The following is a 20,013-nucleotide window of genomic DNA, read 5'->3' on the forward strand; positions in this document are numbered from 1 at the left end:
AAAAAAGAAAAGAAAGAAACGAAAAAGTTAAACATCTCTCTCCTGACCCAGTAACCCTATCCCTAGGTATCTTACACAAAAGAAAGCAAAGCTATGTTCACACCAAGTCTGCTCCCTAAATGGTCTTTTTTTGTTTTTGTTTTTAAGATTATTCATGAGAGACAGAGGGAGAGAAAGCGGGAGAGAGGCAGAGACACAGGCAGAGGGAGAAGCAGGCTCCCCATGGGGAGCCTGAGGTAGGACTCGATCCCAGGACCCCAGGGTCACACCCCGAGCTGAAGGCAGATGCTCAGTTGCTGAGCCACCCAGGCGTCCCTCCCAAATGGTCTCAAGAGCTTTATTCACAATAATCAAAACCTCGGAATGTCCCGGATGTCCATCAGTGCATAAGCAAACTGTAGCCTGTCCGTATGGGGGGCTGGACCTGGGGGGGGGGGGCGGCAATGAACCGGTTCATGGTATTTGCATGACATGAGTGAATCTCAAGAGCAAGGCTCTAAGTAAGAGCAGCTGGATAGAAAACATTGCGTATTGTATGTTTCTTGTTTATATGAAATTCTAGAACACAGATCAGTGGTGGCCAAGGAGGGACAACTGCCGAGGGGCACAAGGGCACTTCTGGGGTGATGAGAACATTCTGTGGATCAGAGCTGTGGCCACGGCCGCCATCTGCATACCTTTGTCAAAGCTCATTCAATCCACACACTTTATTATATGTAGATTGTATGTCAAGCCAGTTTTTTTTTTGTTTTGTTTTGTTTGTTTTTTAAGAAAAAGCGTGGGCCTGAATGCCAGCTCCATCCCCCCCAGATGGATGACTGGGCAGATTCTGCTTCCCGGCACCTCTGATTTCTCACCTCTGAAGGGGTTGAGAAGAGCGGCACTTCCCATCTCAGTGGACGGTCCACGGTGGGGTGGAGGCAGGACTGAGCGCCCCAGGGAGCAGGTGCCCGTACTCTGAGCTCCCCAAGAGGCCTCAACCTTACATTTTACTCCCCTCAAGTCGAAGGACTTCCCAGGACTGTGGAACTAAAGAGTCTGCAACTTGAGTTTTAAACATGCCACCGAAAATTCCTAGCAGGAAAGTTTAGAACGGAGTGGGGCGGCTGGCGGGGGGAGCTCCCACAGCCAGCCCCGAGGCCACCTGCAGGCCACCTGGCACCCGACGCCACTTTCCTACCCACCTGGAGGAAGGAAGGCTTCTTCCTCCCCCTGCAATTGCGCACAGTGAGAAGCCCCCACACTTCCCCCTCCCAGATGCCTCCAGGGACTCCCTCCCCCCTATAAGAGAGGCGCCTCCTTTTGGTTCCACGGACCTGCCTGTGGGTCTGCCGCTTGTTGCTTATTCCCAGTTGCAACTCCCTGCTCTTCCTGAATAAACTGATTTTTGGTGGTAAGATAACTGGCAGTTTTATTTGGGGAGTTAACACCACCAACACCTTCCAAAGGACGTTCTTTGTCTCCTCTCCCTGATGGGCAACTTGTTTGGGCAGGACTCAGTGGAAATGACGTGAAGGAAGGTTCTGGAGGTCCTGTGCCAACCAACCTGAGGCTTCTTCATCTGCCTTTTATTTTATTTTTTTAAAGATTTAATTTATTTATTCATGAGAGACACAGAGAGAGAGAGGCAGAGACACAGGCAGTGGGAGAAGCAGACTCCCTGCGGGGAACCCGATGTGGGACTCGATCCCAGGACCCCAGGATCACGCCCTGGGCTGAAGGCAGGTGCCAAACTGCTGAGCCACCCAGGCGGCCGTGGATAGGATTTTAAAACTCGCCACAGTCTCTTTTGCCAGCGCTATTTCCAGATGCTTCTCCCCCCCTGCATATCTACAGTGTGGCTGCAGGGAGCAAGATGAACTATGCGGCTCCCTAAAACATCACTTCTCGGGCAAATAGCCATTAAATGCTTGACCTCGGGGCTCACTCCCTGGGAGCACAGGCTGCCAGGGAAACAGTGTCTCCGCCAGCAGCTCTCAGCCCTGGTTGCGCATGCCAGCCACCTGGAATGCTTTAAAATGCCCAAGCGTGTCCTCACCCCAGAGATGGTGACTGAGGGGACCTAGGCATCGGGACTTTGTAAAACACCCAGGTGATTCTCATGTGCAGACCAGGTTGAGAGCCACTAGGCTGAAGAGAACCTGAGGACATTCTAGGGGACAGCTCTCCTCCCAAACCTTGGGGTGAGGTGACCAAAACAGTAGAGGGCATCGATTGCCTTATTTAACCACAAATCCCAGGACTTGACCTTGACTTCATGGGCGGCGGGACCCACGGGCTCAGACCACAGCGTCAGGACCTACTTCTCTGTCTCAGCCCTGCCCTCACCTGCATCCTCAGCTGGCGTTGCCCCCAGGACGTCAGCGGGCTCGCTGAGCCTGAAGCCGACTCGCTGCACCTGCTGCTGCGATTATGGCCCCGTCCCCGCTCTGGGTCACACCCCAGGAAGCCTGGGGTCCTGAACACAGCCTGGGAGCGACAGACTGTGCTTCCCCCAGGGCTGCTTTCTGCAGGAGGCCAGGGATGGCTGTGAGATGCGCTCAGCATGTCACAGCCACTCCAGAGGCTGCGGCCACCAGGGGTGAGAATAGCCGTCACTGGGGGTAGCTGCGTCCTCTGCTGGTGAGCAGCGTGGGCTCCGGGCATCACTGCTGCGGGTGGGGCCGGCTCTCCCACTTGCGGGCGGCATACCTGGGCATGTTGTCTCTCGTGCCTCGGGGCCTCCCTCCCGCTCTGTGCAGCCTCGCAGAGGGGCCCTCCCTGGGAGGTCCTGCATGCCCAGCGCTCCCGAGCCACGGAGACGCCTAACGGGGTGCCAGACCCAGGACGCAGCTCGGAGGCGCTCAGTGCGAGCCCAGCGAGTGCCTGCGCCCCACCCTCTGCCCTGCCCCTGCGGTCCCGCCCGCCCCCAGCGCCCCCAGTGCCAGCCCTTGGGGCCCTTCCACATTTAGAGTGTAGCTGTTGCTCACTGCCGCCCCCACCCCCACCCCCACCCCTACCCCCACCCCCGCATCCCGTCAGAACTGAGGGGAGGGAGGGGCTCAGGAAGCCTTGTTGACAGCCAACCCCAGAAGGAACCCAAGTCAGGTGGTTTCTAGAAATCGAAACTCCACTCAGTCTTCTCCGGTATTTCCTGGGACCAGCCTGACCACAAGCCTCCCTGGGAGGGTCCTCTGGGGTGAGGGGCAGCCTGCGGCGGGGGCTCCAGGGCAGCCATCAGAGTCGCCGCCTCGGGGAGGTAAGCTCCCGCCTCCTGCTCTCAGGTGGGTATCCCTAGCTCTAGGCAGTGTAGTCTAGTGGGTGTAATGTCCCTGGTGCACGGACCTGGGGACCCGGTGTTCTTCCTCGGCCCCGGGGCCGTCGATGCTGCTCGCAGATCCGCAGGGTCTCTGTGTACCGTTGCCGGGGCTGCTCAGCGGGACAAAGGGCCAAGCCCACGTGGAGTTCAGCCCAGTGTGCTCCTGCCAGCGTGTGCACTTTGCTCCAGGCCTCCCCCTGTCCAAGGGAAGAGCATCTTTTTTCTCCTAGTTTGCAAAAGGCACCGAATGAGCCGAGGCAGGCAGAGCCCTATCCCAGCTCCCTGCACCAGGGAGCCAGGCTACAGCAGGTGGCCATGAGCACCCCAGGGGCAGCCTGGGCGGGCGTGGGACCTCAGGGGCGCTGTGCTTGCTGGGCCTAGGAGGGGGCGGGGCCACAGGGTTCTCTCTTTTTTTTTAAGGTTTTATTTATTTGAGAGAGCTTGTGAGAGAGTGAGCACACGAGCAGAGGGAGAGGGAGCAGCAGGCTCCCCGCTGAGCAGGGAGCCCCACGTGGGGCTCAATCCCAGGATGACCCCTGGGATCGTGACCTGAGCCAGGAGCCCAAGATAAACAATGACTGGCTCCTCCACGTTCAGGGCATGGGCCGAGGCGGCAGGGGAGGAGCAGGTTGGGGATGAAGATGAAAAGCAAGCCCCGAGAATTCTAGAGAAGCAAGAAGAATCCAACTCCGGGCGAAGGTTGGAAGCGCTGGGCCTCCCCATGCCGCCCGTGCCCCGCCCAGGCTCACGGCGTGGTCTTGGTGGCCCTGGGCTCTCCCAGCCTGGTCCTGGGGGACACTGACCTTAGAGGCAGCTTATTTGGTCCACACCAGGCCCTCTGCTCAGCGTTTCCTTCCCTGCTCCCCCACCCCCAGCCAGCTGCAGAGCCGGTCCCAGGCCTCAGCCCTGCTCCCCTCCCCCACCCCCCTGCCCCAGCCACCTTTGCCCTTCTCCTTTCTGATGTGTCCCCTCCCTCCTGGGGCTCACCGATAGCTGTCCAGGATAGCTGTCCCCGCACTCCTACTGGGGTCCAACTGCCTGAACATAAAGATAAAGCCCTGCCCTTGACAAGGCCCACTAGGCCTCTCTTGATCTGGGCCCTGGACGCCCCCCCTCCTCCCTCCACTGTTCCCACCTGACCCCACTGCCGCCATGCCCAGGGCCTGGTTTTCCAAGATGGACTTTGGTGCCCACTGTCCTGCTGCTTGGAGACCTCCCCTGGTCCCCCTCCCCTTTGGGCAAGTCTTACTCCTCCACAGAGGACCACCCTTCGGACAGGTGAGGGACCCCCGCTGGGGCACCTGTCACACAGCTCAGAGGAGCAGGGACTGCGCCTGCCCCCTGTCCTCCCTACATGACAGACAGGGCCCGGTCCTGACAGCTGTCCAGCTCTGCTGTCTGACTCTGCTGCTTCCTTCTGCCACAGGACGAAGGCTGCCCCCCCTACCCCCCCCAGGAAAGGCCATGGCCCTCCCACTGGTCCTCTGGATGTGTCTGCTGGTGGCTGGGACTCAAGGTGAGCTGTGCCAGGCATGCTGAAGGCGGCAGCCTGAGAGGCTGCTGCTCCCCGTTCTGCGGCGTTGACCCCTCCCGGCAGAAAACTGAGGCAAGGTTCCTGGGGTCAGGCCGGGTCTTCTCTCCTGCGGGATGCCCTGCTTGGACGAACGTGACGGACGCTTGTCGGTTCTGAGGGTCAGGCCAGGGTCTGAGCAGTAGAAGCCCATGGGACAAATGTGAGGAGCAGGACGCCGGTGCTTATGTTCTCTATACCCCCTGGCTCAGGAGGCCCCTCCTGGTCCTGGTGACCCCACGACGGCTGGCTACACCCCCAACTGACAATTGCCCTTTGACATGGCACCCGGCCACTCTGCCAGTGTTTCTGGGGAATCCTGGGCCTGCTGGCCCAGGACTTGCCCCCCAGCCCTCCCGGCGGTCCTTGCTGTGGCACGCCAAGCCCCGGGCACCCTCAGGTAGGGTCAGCATGGGCCCCTTCTTCCCCCATTCTTCCTTGGGGTCCCACATTACCCCATCTCGAGTGCTGGGGGCTCCAACTGCCCCTTCTGCCCTTTCTCTCTCCCTGGACGGAGGACTCAGACTTCAAAGACAAGAAGAGGTGCTTTACCCTCTGGGGGGGTTCCGTGGGTGACCCCTTGAGGATGGATGGGGGGCTTTGAAGCTAATTTGCAGTGGGCACTCCCTTGTGGGGAGCTTGACAAGCGATCCACCCAGTTGGGAGGAGCGAGGGGCAAGGTGGTGCTTCCCAGCTGGGATGAGGGCCCAGTTGCCCTGTCTTCATCCCCACTGATGGTTTTGTTCCCTCGGGAGCACCATAGGTGTGAAAGATGGGGACATGCGGCTGGCCAATGGGGACACCGCCAACGAGGGCCGCGTGGAGATCTTCTACAGTGGCCGGTGGGGGACCGTGTGTGACAACTTGTGGGACCTGATGGATGCCAGCGTCGTCTGCCGGGCCCTGGGGTTCGAGAATGCCACTGAGGCTCTGGGTGGAGCCGCCTTTGGGCCAGGTAGGCCTGCCCATCCCCAGGTCCTCTGGGGCTGAGACACACGACCACGCAGCCTGTCCTGGGAAGGGACCGTCACCTAAAACCTGCACGTGGCGTTCCTACTCACTGAGCACTGGCAAACACTTTAAACAGCGCCACTGAGGCTCTGACAGGCTGGCTGGCTGAGGCCCATCCTGTCCCCTCCCTGAGGGCGTGGCCCTTCCTGAAATAGCCGCCCCCCCCCCCCAAGAGTCTGGTGCAGGGAGCTGGCCACCGACACAGCTGTGGTTCTGAGGACAGGGCAACAGTCCAAATACCCAGAGGTGGGGGCAGGTAGGGAGCGGAGGCTGCTCGGTGGCCCAGTGTTCCAAGAGGAACCTCATAGCGGGGTGGGGGGGGGCTGCAGGGTACTTCCCCCACGGCCACGTCCCCCACCTCAGTGAGGCTTCGGGGGAGCAGCCCTGTGCTCGGGTCCCTTCCCCCTGGGAGGAGGGCTCCGGTGCCCCCCAGTGCCCCCCTGCTCCTTGCTGTGCCACCAGGCAAGGGCCCGATCATGCTGGACGAGGTGGAGTGCACGGGGACAGAGCCCTCGCTGGCCAACTGCACGTCCCTGGGCTGGATGAAGAGTAACTGCAGGCACAACCAGGACGCCGGAGTGGTCTGCAGCAACGGTGAGCCCCGGTGGGCGGCCCACACGCCCTCCCCGTCCACACTCACATGTGACTCGCCTCTGCGGAGCTCCCCTGCGGTGCCCCCGGAGCCCACCCCTCCCAGCAGCGACCCCGGATTCCCCACTGCCCTCCCCCCGTGCTGCTCACAGATGCTCCATTAACTCTGGTCATCGGCCAAGAGCCATGTGGCACCTGCTCCGGACACCCACTGTGGCCTCCTTAAACCCTGGCCTCTCGGGGCCCTTAGTCCTCGTTCTGGAAATAGCGGGCAGCACCCACCCACGTGCTTCAACAGCAAACTGTGTGTGCCTCAACCCTGCCCCGACGGCGGGCGCCCAACAGAGCAGCCCTTGCCCCTCCCCCCTCTCCCCTGCTCTACCCCGCGTGCTGACCTCACCGGGTGCTCTGTGTCTTCCGGTTTTATTGTCCACTTGTTCTTCCTGGGCCTCACCGGGGCGGGGAGGCCGTGGGAACACTCACTCAAGGATGGAGCAGCGGCGTGGAGGGCTCACAGGGGCACGGGGGGCTGGGTGGGCAGCAGCCCTGGTGGGGAGCCCTTGGTGGGGGCTGGGGGATTGGGGGCCGAGCCCACCTGGCTGACTTGTCAGGACTCATTCAAACCTGTTTGTGGCAAAGAGACCAGGTGGGATTTAGTTCCCAGCTAGACTTTGGGAGTGTGCATCACCCCCTGAACCACCCTGGGGGCCTCTAGTAGCTTCTCTAGGCCTCAGTCCCCTGAAGGAGGCTGCTAGGGACCCCAAAGCTCTAACTTGAGTTTCCATAAGACCCTCACACTTCAGACCATCAAGCCAGGGAGAAGGTTTGGGTTTTAGAAGGTGCTGCCTGGGTGATTGCTTCTGGGTTGGGGTTTTAAAAGGGTGAAGCCTGGAGCTCTGGAAGTCAGTGGGGGTGCTGGCTGAATGTGGGGGAGCAGAGAGCTCCCAGGGGTGTTCGGCAGGGGCAGGGAGGCTCTGGGCCACAGAGGGGAAGGGCACCCTCATCTTCCCCGGAGCCTTCATGAGTGGACGAGGCCGGGAGGAGCCTGAGCCCAGGGAGCAGAGGGTTGGGCCCCTTCTTCCTAACCCTGTGCTCCCGCTGCCCTTTTTAGAAACCAGAGGCGCCCACACCCTTGACCTGTCGGGTGAGCTCCCTGCAGCTCTTGAGCAGATCTTTGACAGCCAGAGGGGCTGTGACCTGTCCATCAGGGTGAAGGTGAAGGACCAGGAGGAGGAAGGCCCGCACTTCTGTGCTCACAGGCTGATCCTGGCTGCCAACCCCGAGGCCCAGGCCCTGTGCAAGGCGCCAGGCTCCACGGTCACCATGGAGGTGGACGCAGAGTGCCTGCCTGTCGTCAGAGACTTTATCAGGTGACCGCACCCGGGAGGGGGTACTGGGGCCTGGGCAGTGTCCACGGGGCCCACCCACCGCCCCCTGATGGCAAACCTGAGGGCTACAGCACCCAGCGTGTCAGTGCTTTCATGAACACAGGCGTGAGCACAACACACAGGTACGCACACACTCACCCCCCACATACCTGTGAGCACCCACATGTCCACATGGTCTTAAACGTGCACACCCACATTCACTCGTGTGCACATGTGCATACTTTTGGGTGCATGTGCTTGGGCTCACTGTCGTGTGCATTCCACACTCGTGTGTACATGATCTTGCACTCTCGCAACCACACTTGTGTATACACACACACATTTGCACACTCCTACATAGCCTCGCCCACTCCCCGCTGACACCCACACTGACACACACACACAGTTACACAGTTACACCGACTCTCACAAAACATCATTTAAAAAATCTCCCTGGGTAGCTGCCACTATTGTAAGAGGCTTCACGCGCTCTGGGTCAGGAATTCACCAGGAACAAGCTGCCTGGACTGGTTTTGTGGAAGGTTCCTAGAGGGGCCTGGGGCAGAGCTGGGAAGGGGCCCCAGGTGTCACCCACCTGCCCTGGGGCACCGCATCACACAGCCTCTGGGGAGGCCCAGGCACGCGTGTATTAGGGGAGAAATTGGGTGGCCCAGAAACACACACACACACACACCCTACCTCTTAGGTAACATAAGGGATACAGTCTAAGATTTCCAAGAACCTAAAACCTACTTCTGAATTCATCCTCCCGCTTCTCATGTCCTGGCCCTGCTTGTGTGAGGTAGCTCACCTGCAACCCCAAACCCAGCACTAGGTCCTATCCGAGCCTTGGCGCGTCGCTGCACGGTGCACCCCGTAGGCAGCGCCCGTGAGCCAGTGCCCCGGGTGAGGCCCGGGGGCCAGCCTTCCTGCACCCAGGCCGTGGCCCCTCCTGCCAGGCTACCTGCTGGGGCCTCCCAGGGGCTTGTATGCAGAAAGCATCCATGTAAAATGAACTGTTCCTTTTCATTCTTAAGACCTAAGGCTTATATAACAGGAAGTAACATTTAAGAGAAAACAATGAATGGCAATTAAAACAGATTAAAATGGTTTCTTTCCAGCCAAGTATGAGAAGTTGTTAGCTAGCCTGTGCCCCTCCTCGCAGGACCTATGTTTGAGGACGAGGGCAAGTGCCCATCCATCCCTGCCTTCCCAGCCCAGCTGGAGTCCCTGGGTCACTGGGAGTGTGGGCTCCCAATTGGCAGGAGAAGCAGACTAGAGGTGGCCGGGGTGATGCCCGTGTCATGGGGGCATGCGACAGGTGCTGGGGACAGAGAGGTACCTGTGGGCACCCAGCAAGGACCTGAAGGGGTCTGGCCGGGGATGTGGTGGCAGGAAGGAAAGGGCGGTGCCACGCTGATGCTCCTGGCGCCAGCGCCCTGCCACGGGTGACAGCAGTGACGGCAGAGGCAGAGACCAGGAGGTAGGGGGCTGCCTCTGTCACAGGTGAGGGCCGGAGCGTCATCCTCAGTGACCCTGGATCTGGATCTGCCTGTGTTCAGTGCACATGGCTCTAAGCAAACCTGACTGGAATGTGGGTTGACCCAAAAGATGAATCCATGGGGCACCAAGTGCCTCTCGAAACAGCTGGCCCCCCAGGGGTGTCTGTGGGAGGATGGCAAACACGTGGTAGATGGTGAGGCACCGTCGGCCCGGCAGGCGTAGGGCTGCGCTGAGTGCTCAGCTCTCGCTCCCCCCGCAGGTACTTGTACTCCCGAAGGCTGGACATCTCCCTGACGTCCGTGAAGTGCTTCCACAAGCTCGCCTCTGCCTACGAGGCTCAGCAGCTGCAGAGCTTCTGCGCCAGCCTCTTTGCCATCCTCCTCCCCGAGGACCCCTCTTTCCAGGCACCCCTGGACCTCTATGCATATGCGCTGGCCACCCAGGACCCTGTGCTGGAGGAGCTGTGTGTGCAGTTCCTGGCCTGGAACTTCGAGGGCCTGACGCAGGCCACGGCCTGGCCGAGAGTCCCCACAGCCCTGCTGCAGCTCCTGCTCTCTAGGAGCGAGTTGGCCGTGCCCAGCGAGCTGGCTCTGCTCACGGCCCTGGACGTCTGGAGCCAGGAGAGGCGTCCTTCCCACGGGGAGGTGGCGCGTCTGGTGGACAAGGTCCGGTTCCCCATGATGCTGCCCGAGCACCTGTTCGAGCTGCAGTTTAACCTGTCCCTGTACTGGAGCCACGAGGCGCTCTTCCAGAAGAAGATCCTGCAGGCGCTGGAATTCCACACCGTGCCCTTCCGGCTGCTGGCCCAGCACAGAGGCCTGAACCTCACCGAGGACGCCTACCAGCCCCGGCTGTACACCTCGCCCACCTGGAGTGCCTCCGTCTCCAGGAGCTCGTCCAGGTACTGGAACTACCCCTACCAGTCCTTCCAGACCCCGCAGCACCCCAGCTTCCTGTTCCAGAACAAGTACATCTCCTGGTCTCTGGTCTACCTTCCCACCGTCCAAAGCTGCTGGAACTACGGCTTCTCGTGCTCCTCTGACGAGGTCCCCCTCCTGGGCCTCTCCAAATCTGACTACTCGGATCCCACCATTGGCTACGAAAACAAAGCCCTGATGCGCTGTGGGGGGCGCTTCGTGGCCGACGTGACCGATTTTGAAGGACAGAAGGCCTTGATCCCCAGCGCCCTGGGCACCAACAGTTCGAGGCGCCCTTCCCTCTTCCCCTGCCTGGGGGGGTCCTTCAGCAGTTTCCAGGTGGTCATCCGCCCCTTCTACCTGACTAACTCCTCAGACGTGGACTAAACAGGAGCAGGGAAGCCTGGGGCCTCCCAGGCAGCCCCCGGCCTGGAACTCCCAGGCACCCCCCCAAGCCAGGGCCTCCCAGTACCCCCCCAACCTGGGCCTCCCAGCGACCGCCCCCCCCCCCCCAGCCTGGGCCTCCCAGGCCCTGTCCCCCAGCCCAGGGATCCCATCCTCTAGCTGCTTCCTGCCTGGAGCCACCCCCAACACCGGCCACCAGAGGGCCCTCCTGCTTTCACGGAGCTCCCTGAACTCAGAGAAGGTACTGGAAGGTTTGGACGAAAGCTCACCACAGTGCCCCCACCACCCAGCCGGTTTCCGGGTCCAGAAGCCCTGGGACCTGTGCGGGGCAGCTGTTGGGTTTTCCATGCTGACTTTGACTTCCCCGCCCTCTGCTGTCCCCCATCCGAGATCACTAAAATTGCACCGTGCCTCCCAAGCTCCCACCTTGGTGCACTCTCGTGAATCCCTTCTGCACTCGGAGGTTGGGTGTGCTGGGCCCTGGGGCACAGAGTGAGCACACGCTGCCCCTGTCCTCATGCAGCTGCGCCCTGGGGGCGGGACACAAGTAGACAAACAGCCGGGGTCATTAAAACTGGAGTAATGGGGATGGAGACCCAAGGAAGCGCGGGGAGAGGCGCGGGCTGGACCCTCCGGGTTGGATCCTGCGGGGAATGAGGAATGAGAGGTGGGCCTGTGGGAACGGGGGAGGGGGATTGCTCCAGGGAGAAGGAGCGGCCCCTGCCGGGCACCGCGTCTCTGTCTGCCCCGGAGCGCGTGCATGGGGACGGGGTTGGGGACGGGCACTCAGCCTGTGAGGATGGGACCTGGAAACAACCTCCATGCCCGTCCAAGGTGACGGCCGCAAATAAACAGCAGCCGCCACAGGGCGGCCGGCCTCGAGGACGTGCTGAACAGTACTGCACGGCCCGCAGAAGCTAGGCCAGGGCGGGGGGCAGAGCCTGGGGCCCCGAGGGGACGTCCCCCCTACACTGCCACCACCGGGCTTTGGGTGCTCGAGGCCCCCCTTCCGCGAGCGGGACAGGAACTCTGCAACGTCCCTGCTCCTTTGTGGGGCATGCTCCAGGCCAGGGTCCCCAGACCCTCTCGGGCCGGGTCTGAGCCCCAGCATTGTGCTTCCCGCCTTGGCTTTGGGAAGGGGAAGCCGCGGCCCAAAGCTCACCCAATGGGAGGGGGTTCGGATGCTGCACAGCCAAGACGCCGGCAGCCCCCCCACGCACACTTCCCCGCCGGCACTGCAGACACAAGCAGAGACACAAACCTCCCTCCTGGCCCGCGGCAGCTTTGCCCTCCCCAGGGCCCCCATCTCCTCCCCTACCATCTTGGCCACCCGCGTGGCCGTCCCTTGACATCTCACAAGTGGACCCTATTGCTTCCACCGGCGGCCACAGCAGCGGGTGGAGGGGGCAGCCGTGCCCGTGCGGTGGAGGTCGCCCCGGGGCACCACCAGCGGCTGGCTCCCCCGTCCGCCACCAGCCCCTCAGCAGCCGGGTGCGGGCCTGGTCAGGGAACCGGCACCCTCCGAGCAGAGCGCCCTGGCCCCGTGGCCCCTGCGGGTGGGAAGCCTGCAGCCCGCTGTGAGCCGTCGGATCCCGCAGTGGGAGGAGCCGCCCCGGTTCCTACCCGCGTCCACGCACTTTTGAGCGGCAGCCCCGCTCGCCTGGGCCCCCTCGAGCCTCCCTTCTCTGCCCACTGGAGCGGCCAAGAGGCAGGAGCCTCCGCGGGCCGGGCGCCAGTCTCCTCTTCCAATTCAGTGGAACGCGGAGGCGTCTCCCGGTGGAAGCCTTGGTCCCTCGGGTGTAAAGTCCCTCAGGCGGCCGGGCCTGGCTCCCGCACGGGTTCTTCCCTGGCTCCGGGAGAACCGCGGAGGGGCCACGAGCCCAGTGTGTGCCAGGGGCTGGGAGCAGTGGTTTGTGTGTTTGGCAGCAGGTGACGGGGCTTATGTCCTCCCTGACCACTGGGGTGGTTCCGGCCTGGCTGCTGTCCCCCAGGTCCAGGCTCTTCCACCTGCCGTCCCTGTCACTTAGGTGTCAGGGCCACTCGTCCTGACTCCCCGGCTTGGGGCTCCACCTGAACATCATAAGCCACTGGGTGTGGGCGCCGCAGCACAGGTCAGATCACATCAGCCCGGGCATCTAGACCAGGGTCAGCCCGTGCCCCTCCCTGCCCCACGGCCCGCGGCCGGGGAGGGGTGGTGACAGCCCCAGAGCCGCCTGCCTGACTCCCGTGGCACGAGAGAGCCGCGCTGCTGGGGAGCCTTGGGGTGAACAGTCACGAGGCATAAACATCCTCGTCCTCTGTGACCATTCCAAGACCTCAGTCTTCGTCCTCTTCCCCGTGCGTGCCGCCACACCCCCATCCTACTCTTTCCATTCCAGACACTGACCAAACCCCTAGCCTCCTCCAAGGCAGCGAGGCCCCTGACCCCCCTCCCTGTACCCAGGTGGAGAACAAGAGTCTGCTCACCCTTTGGTCCCTAGGGGACGGCGACAAGGCCGTAGCCAGCCCCTCCCACCTGGTCCTAGCCTGTGTGCATCCTGAAACCAGGCTTGCACCCCCTCCCCCCACCCCGTGAGGCTATAGGTGGCTGAGGGAGCGGTGCCCAGATCCGGGCTGGTGCGAATCCCCACGCCTCCTCGGGGACCCACTGCACCTGCTGCTGGTGGCTCAGATCCTGCCTAGCTCGTGGAGGGGCAGCTCAGGCCCCGTGGCAGGGGTTTGGGCCCAACACTGTCGTGGCTTGGAAGAGGAGAGGTTCCCAGCAGAGGAGGGCACGGCGTGACTCGGCTCCGCACCCCCGACAGAGGACGGGCAGTCCTCTGCCAGAGCGGGCCTCTGTGAAGGCGTCCGTCTGGTCCTGGGCACCACCCCCACCCCGACCCACATCCTCCCCCTGGGGGTCGGGAAGTCCCTGCCCCCCGACGCCTCCTTCCTCAGTGTATTTCCTTCCCTGGGCACTCAGGGCAGGGGTTGTCCGGGTCCGTCCAGACGGGAGGCTGCAGATTAACTGCACATAGTGCACACCGCAGGGTCCTGGATGCTGGGCCCCTCCCTCCCTCCCTCCCTTCCTTCCTTCCTTCCTTCCTTCCATCCTTCCTTCCTCAGCATCTTAGCGAGGAATCCGTGCATCTCCAGGGAGTCTCGTCATCCATCAGCCAGTCGAGATAGTTAGCACGACGCCCAGCCACTCACGCGACGAAGCCAGATCTCCGATGGATGCACCTGTGCTGGATTATTTTTAGCTTCGGCCTCGTATAATGAAAACCCGCAATAGTGGTGACTTACAGGACCTACTTTCTCTTCTCTCACATAGGAGGGGTGAGGCAGCCTTTCCGAGGCCAGGCGCCTCCCCTTCCAGGCCACTGTCTCAGCAGTGCCTGCCATCCCCGACGTTACCTCACGGTCCATAATGGCTGCTGAGATTCCAGCCATTTGTGTCTGCCTTCCAGGAGGCAGGAAGGAGGGGCAGCCTGGGTGGCTCAGCCAGTTAAGCGTCTGCCTCCGGTTCAGGTCATGATCTCGGGATCCTGGGTTCAGGTCCTGCATCAGGCTCCCTGCTCACACTCTCTCTTGCTGTCTCTGTCTCTCTCTCTCAAGTAAATAATTAAAAAAAAAAAAAAAAAAGCCGGGAGAAGGAGCAGAAAAGGACAAAGGTGCTTTCTCGCAGCATCTATCCCCGACACTGAGTAATCTAAATTTCACATGTAAGGCGGCTCGCTTGCTTCACCCTCGCCTCAGTCCCATTGGAAACCGCTGCCCCCGAGCCCACAATCCTTCAATACCTTCTGTTCCATGTACTATTTTATGGGCAGCGATAGGGTCCCCAGCACTTCACCTCCAGGGGGTACCAGGTGACCCAGGCAGCCATGAATCAGCTGGTTTGCCCCTGGACGCAATGCCGGACCACACCCCCCATGTGCCCGTGGGACCCTGAGAAACAGCCTGACCGGTCTACACCGTGTGCGTATGTATGTGTGTACGTATCCACATCGATCGGTGCGTGACTGTGCACGCGCACACATGTATCAAGTACGGAGCTCAGTTCGTCTGCATTCCCTCCGTGTGCCAGGCACCCACAGACCCACATACCACCCCTTCCCTCAGCCCCAGCTGGTCCCTCGCACCTCCCCCCAGGTACAACCACACCCCCCCACCATGGCTCTGACCTTTTTTAGAGATTTTTGTTTATTTCCTAGAGAGAGATAGAGCCGAGCAGGGGGGAGGGGCAGAGGGGGAGGGAGCCCACGCAGGGCTCGACCCCGGGATCATGCCCTGAGCCCAAGGCGGACCTTCACCCACGGGGCCCCCCAGGCGCCCCAGGAGCAGCCGTAGCTGGGAGGCTGAGGTGGCGGCGGGACTCCCGTGGTGATGTTGGAACCGGAACCAGCAGCCCGGCTACGGATGTGCCCGCTGCTCCGGGGCCACCACCGCATTGGGACCCACCCCTGCTGCGCGGAGCCCGGGGGCGCCTGAGAGCCACAGGTGTCCCGAGCTTGGGGGGGCAGATCTCAGGTGCCCCGAGAAACAGTTGAATCCATTAGAACCCAGGACGCGCCAGTCGGGGTGGGGGATCGCCCCGCCGCTCGGGAGGACTCTGGTCACACGTGTGCAGCCACAGAAGACTTAGGTCAGCCGCGAGCTGCGGAGCACTCTGGGTGTCTCCCGAGTCCCCACAGCCACCCCCCACCCTTCTTCCTGGGGGACCACCCCACCCCCACTGTTGGTTAGGGGTGAGGAGCAGGGGACCACATCCGTGCTTCTGTTGGGGGGATGGGGTTCACGGGTCACCCTTTGACCCCGTGAATACCTGTGTATCTCTCATGCAACAAAGGGTTTTTATTGTCTGGTTTTTACGTGTATTTATTTATTTATTTTAAAGATTTTATTTTATTTATTCATGAGAGATGAGAGACACAGGCAGAGGAGGAAGCGGGCTCCATGCATGGAGCCCGATGTGGGACTTGATCCCGGGTCTCCAGCATCACACCCTGGGCCGAAGGCAGGTGCTAAACCGCTGAGCCACCCAGGGATCCCCTATTTATTTATTTTTAATTGAGGAGCTACGACGCAAGGAAGGGTTTTCAGAGGCCGTCCCCTTGCTGCGCAGGCCTCGTGCCTCGGGTTTTGGCCGCCACCCGTGGCCCCGGGCGAGGGTGGCGGGCCCTGGGCCCCACCGAGAGCTGGACAGAAAAGGTTTGATGTGGCAGCAGCTGATCCTCCGAAGGAATGTCGCTGGGGGGGGCCGCCAGGGCCCGGGCCAAGCATGTGGTTGTTGCAAAACGCAGGGAAGGAAGCAGAGCCCGGGTCCGGCCCTGCCTCCTGTGCCGCCGCCACCACCACCGCTGCCACCGCCACCGGGTGGCTCCTCTGCACACCTCCCAGGTCCCAGGCAGGTGGCCCCAGGCCGGTGCTCGCCTTCAGGGGGCCTGCGTGGTGCAGGAGGGGGTGGGGCCAGGAGGGCGCGGCTGGACCAGGGTCCCTGCAGACAAACATGCCAGGGAGGGGACGGCTCAGAGGCACCGGGGGCTGTGACCTGCGGGAGGGCCGAGGGGGTGACTGGTCAGCAGCAGGGGGTGGGGGGGATGCCAGGGTGAGGCTAGGACAGCACCTGCCTGTGTCACCGGCTGCCGTGCTCCTTAGTGGAGCCTGCCCAGCACCTGCGACCCCCATGCACCCCCCGATGGCCAGCCTCAGATCCAGGGGCTCCCCGCCATCCCCGCTGGACCCGGGAGTGGTGGGAATCCCCACCGGCCTGTGTTCCCTTCCCGGGGTTCCCGGCACAAGGCGCCCCGCATGCGCAGCTGGAAATGACAGATCTACGGCTCCCAGGACAGGAGGCCACAGTTGGAAATGACGGTGTGGGCAGGGCCGGTTCCCTGGGAGGCGCCCAGTGCGCGTGGGCCCCAGGCTCTGTCTGTGGCTGCGGCCTCCGTGGCGCGGCCGCTCGGCTCCCACCTCTGTGGCCGTCAGCAGGACGCCCCGAGCCTCTCGTGCCCCTTCCTCTTGGAAGGACGCCAGTGACTGGATTCAGGCTCCCCCTGACCCCCCCACCAGGGGGAGTTCATCTCCAGGCCCTTAACTTAATTACATCTCCAAAGACCCTTCTTCCAGAGTCACATGCACGGGTCCTCGGGGTCAGGACAGGGACATACCTTTCGGGGAACACCGTCACTCCACTGTGGGGCCCTCAGAGTCCAGGTGCAGGGGTATCCTCGCTCGGGCGTGCCCTCCCCAATCCGAACCCTGCTCCTGCCTTCCTGCCACAGCACCCTTGGGCGTCTGGAGCCAGAGCCAGACCGGGGGCCTCCGGCACGTCTCTCACTTGAAAAGCCCTCTCCCCTCCGGCCGGCGACTGGTTTCTTTTTTTTTTTTTTTTTTTTGATTTTTATTTATTTATGATCGTCACACAGAGAGAGAGAGAGGCAGAGACACAGGAGGAGGGAGAAGCAGGCTCCATGCACCGGGAGCCCGACGTGGGATTCGATCCCGGGGCCCCAGGATCACGCCCTGGGCCAAAGGCAGACGCCAAACCGCTGCGCCACCCAGGGATCCCCCGGGTACTGGCTTCAGACCTGGAACACGTCGCCCGTCCTGGCGTCCGCTCGCTGGAGGCATGGACTCTCCCGCCCAACTAGAGGAGACCCCCGAGCCCGGCGAGCTCCCCGGCCGCGGCCACCTGCGCCCGAGCCAGGCCCCGGGATCCTCAGGTGGCTGCGGGCTGGCGGGGCTGGGGGATCGCCGACCACCACATCTTTCGAATCCAGGGGCCGAGGCAGGGAAGCCGCGGAGAGACAGCTTTTGGTTTAATGTGACGAGACACACTCTAACCACCCAAGTGGGAGGGGGCCCCACGGCCGGCACTTGGGGACCACCATGGGGGCAGCTGACACTGAGCCGGGGCTGGGGGGCCGGGGACCTGAGCCCTTCTAGGCCTCAGCTACGGGGTTCAGCAGACTGGGGCCCCCACCCCGGCCCCCCAGGCTCCTCTTGTGCAGAGGGGACCCTGCTGGCTTCTAAAGCCCTTCTGCCTCCCATCTCTCAAGTCCCCCTCCCTGCACCCAGGGCGGCCTGCCTGTCCTTTCTGGTCCTTTCTGGTCCTTTCTGGTCCCTCCGGGGACGCGGCTGGGCCATCATCCATTCACGGCGCCCCCTGGTCATCAACACAGGGGAGCCAGAGCGGTTCCTGAGGCTCCAATCTGTTCTTGGAACTGTAGTGGAACGACACCCCACCCGTACCAGTGACAGGGGTCCTCCGTCCTCCTGGAGCAGTGCCCGACCTGACAGACCGAGCTTTGGCCGCCCGAGCCAGGTGGGGGGAAGCAGCCTGCAGCCTCCCCGACGGTGGTCCCTTCCCAAAGAAAGAAGCTCCTCCACCGCCAACACTCACCCCCAAATCCTGCTCTGGTCAACAGGACTTCTCTTCCTTCTCAGGGCGCACGCAGACGATCCCTTCTTCTGGAATCTTCTTTCACTTCCTCTTCACCAGGTAATTTCCAGGCTTCCTTCAGGTCTGGGGGCCTCTGGGGTCTCGGGGCTCCGGCCAAAAGGGACTGAGCTTCGGCATCGCTAACCAGCTCGCCCGGACTACGCTTGGGAGACCCATGGCTCGGACGCATGACCTCTGGGAACACGTCCCTGTGTTAAGCACTGAGTCAGCTGCCCTGCCCTGTGCCCGCAACACGCGGCACGAGCCCCCGCAGTGAGGCCTCCACGGCAGGTCTCCCCTCCCTGTGTCCCCGCAGCCACTGGATGGAATTCATCTTTCAGGGTTGGGTCATAGGCATGCCCGGCATAGACCAGGGACACAGGCCACCCTCAAATCTTGGTTCAAGTACTCGGGCAGTCAGAACCACGTCCCCCTGCCCGGCTACCCCATCTACACCCAAGGGGAAGAACCCAAACACCGAGCACGTGAATCTCACCACAGTCCCAAGTAGAGGCGAAGCGGCTGCGGAGCGCTGGGCCGGCTTAGGTCTGGGTCATGTGGGATCGTCTAAATTAGCAGCGGTTTTCAAAGTGGGGTCCCTGGTGAGCAGCATCAGTGTGGCCCGGGGAACGTGTTGCAGTACAGATTCTCGGGACCGTCCCGGCCCTACCGGGTCAGGGGCCCTGGGACCCTGGGTAAGGGCATGACCCCAGTCCTACAGGTCCGAGGCCCTGGAGCCCTGGGGAAGGGCATAACCCCAGTCCTACCTGGTCCTATGGGGTCAGGGGCTCTGGGGCCCTGGAGCCCTGGGCAAGGGCATGACCCTGCCTTCCCAGAGCCCCCCAGAGACTCCAGTGCACTCAAGTGCAAAGCCCTGGGTCTGTCCTCCCCCACTGCTCCTGTGGCTGCGGGTGGGAATCCCCTGGGGGCTCTGAGAGCTGCCGATGGATACCCTCACCCTCTGTGCTGTCATCCCAACACCCTGACAGAGACCCTGAGTGTCAGAGGGCCCTCCCTCCTCACCCCTGCCCTGTGGCTTCGCTTCCAGTAACAGGGCTCCAGCTCTCAGACACCAGCGCCTGGACTGAGCACAGGCCCTCCCCAGCCCCCCACTGTTTAAGGGCTTCATCCCATGACACCACCCCCGAGTCACAAGTCCCCAGGGTGTTCCCACCACCCCCTCCTTGGGTTTGATCCTTTGCTCAGGCGGCCCACAGAACTCCGGGAACACTTGGCATTACCAGGTCTTGATAAAGGATCCAGGCGGAAACAGCCACAGAGGGAGGGAGCATGGAGCTGCCCTGCAGGTGCGCAGCCCTCCCAGCACCCAGGAAGCTCCGGAACCCCATCCAGAGGTGGCTCCTTCACATAAGGCATCTTTGGTTACATCGTGGCCGTGGCCGTTGGTGACCCATTGGACCCTCCAGCCCCTTCTCCCCGACCTAGAGATCTGGGGGTGGGGCTGGAAGTTCCAAGGCTCTAATCACATGCTTGGTTCCTCTGGCAACCGGCCCCACCCTCCGACCTAATAAACTGCATCGTGTCCTATTATGTCAGGATATCGCGGCCCCACCGCCCCATTCTGGTTGGGTCGCTAGGTTCTGGCTCCCTGGTTCCATCTTCTTTTGGCTCCAATGGGAGGGCGGAGGCTGGGCGGCCAGGCCCCTGCGGGATTGCTCAACAGAGGGGGAGCACTCCCAGGTGGGGAGCCGGGGCAGCCGCCCTGGGCCTCGGGGCAGAGCGAGGAGGGGACCGTGGCCAAGGGCAGCTCCTTCGATTCCGCGCGTGGTGTGCTGAGCAGCTGTTCCCCATTAGAGCAGCCCTTTCTAAGGAGCGTGTGCGAGAGGCTCCTGCTTCAGTCGCAGCAGACCCCGCGGGGACGGGCACGGAGGAGCGTTGCCGTGGCAACACAAAGATGGGGTGGG

General features: G+C 62.2%; 1 protein-coding gene and 1 long non-coding RNA gene across 5 annotated transcripts in view; one reads left to right on the top strand and one right to left on the bottom strand.

Moving 5' to 3' along the window:
• The window catches only part of CANT1 (calcium activated nucleotidase 1), a 31,971-nt gene extending 20,891 nt beyond the window's left edge, over positions 1–11,080 (top strand). For 2 of the 4 annotated variants that reach the window (XM_025468197.3, XM_035721413.2), the window contains exons 4-8: positions 4,725–4,814; positions 5,632–5,823; positions 6,342–6,473; positions 7,582–7,840; positions 9,600–11,080. In XM_025468197.3, coding sequence (XP_025323982.1) covers positions 4,725–4,814; positions 5,632–5,823; positions 6,342–6,473; positions 7,582–7,840; positions 9,600–10,644 — 1,718 coding nt within the window. In that variant the 3' untranslated portion in view covers positions 10,645–11,080. Of the gene's footprint in view, positions 1–3,079; positions 3,264–4,724; positions 4,815–5,631; positions 5,824–6,341; positions 6,474–7,581; positions 7,841–9,599 lie in introns of those variants that run through there. The other 2 variants (XM_025468200.3, XM_025468199.3) reach the window with 2 other exon arrangements.
• Positions 11,081–17,448: 6,368 nt separating this feature from the next.
• Positions 17,449–19,990, bottom strand: LOC112672879 (uncharacterized). Its single transcript, XR_003144574.3, has 4 exons — positions 19,330–19,990; positions 18,585–18,687; positions 18,050–18,297; positions 17,449–17,870 (listed from the first exon to the last, which is right to left on the bottom strand). It is a non-coding gene; the product is annotated as an uncharacterized LOC112672879 (long non-coding RNA).
• Between the last annotated feature and the right edge of the window lie 23 nt (positions 19,991–20,013).

This window comes from Canis lupus, chromosome 9 (genome assembly GCF_003254725.2).
Source record: "Canis lupus dingo isolate Sandy chromosome 9, ASM325472v2, whole genome shotgun sequence".
In the NCBI taxonomy this organism is placed as follows: Eukaryota; Metazoa; Chordata; class Mammalia; order Carnivora; family Canidae; genus Canis; species Canis lupus.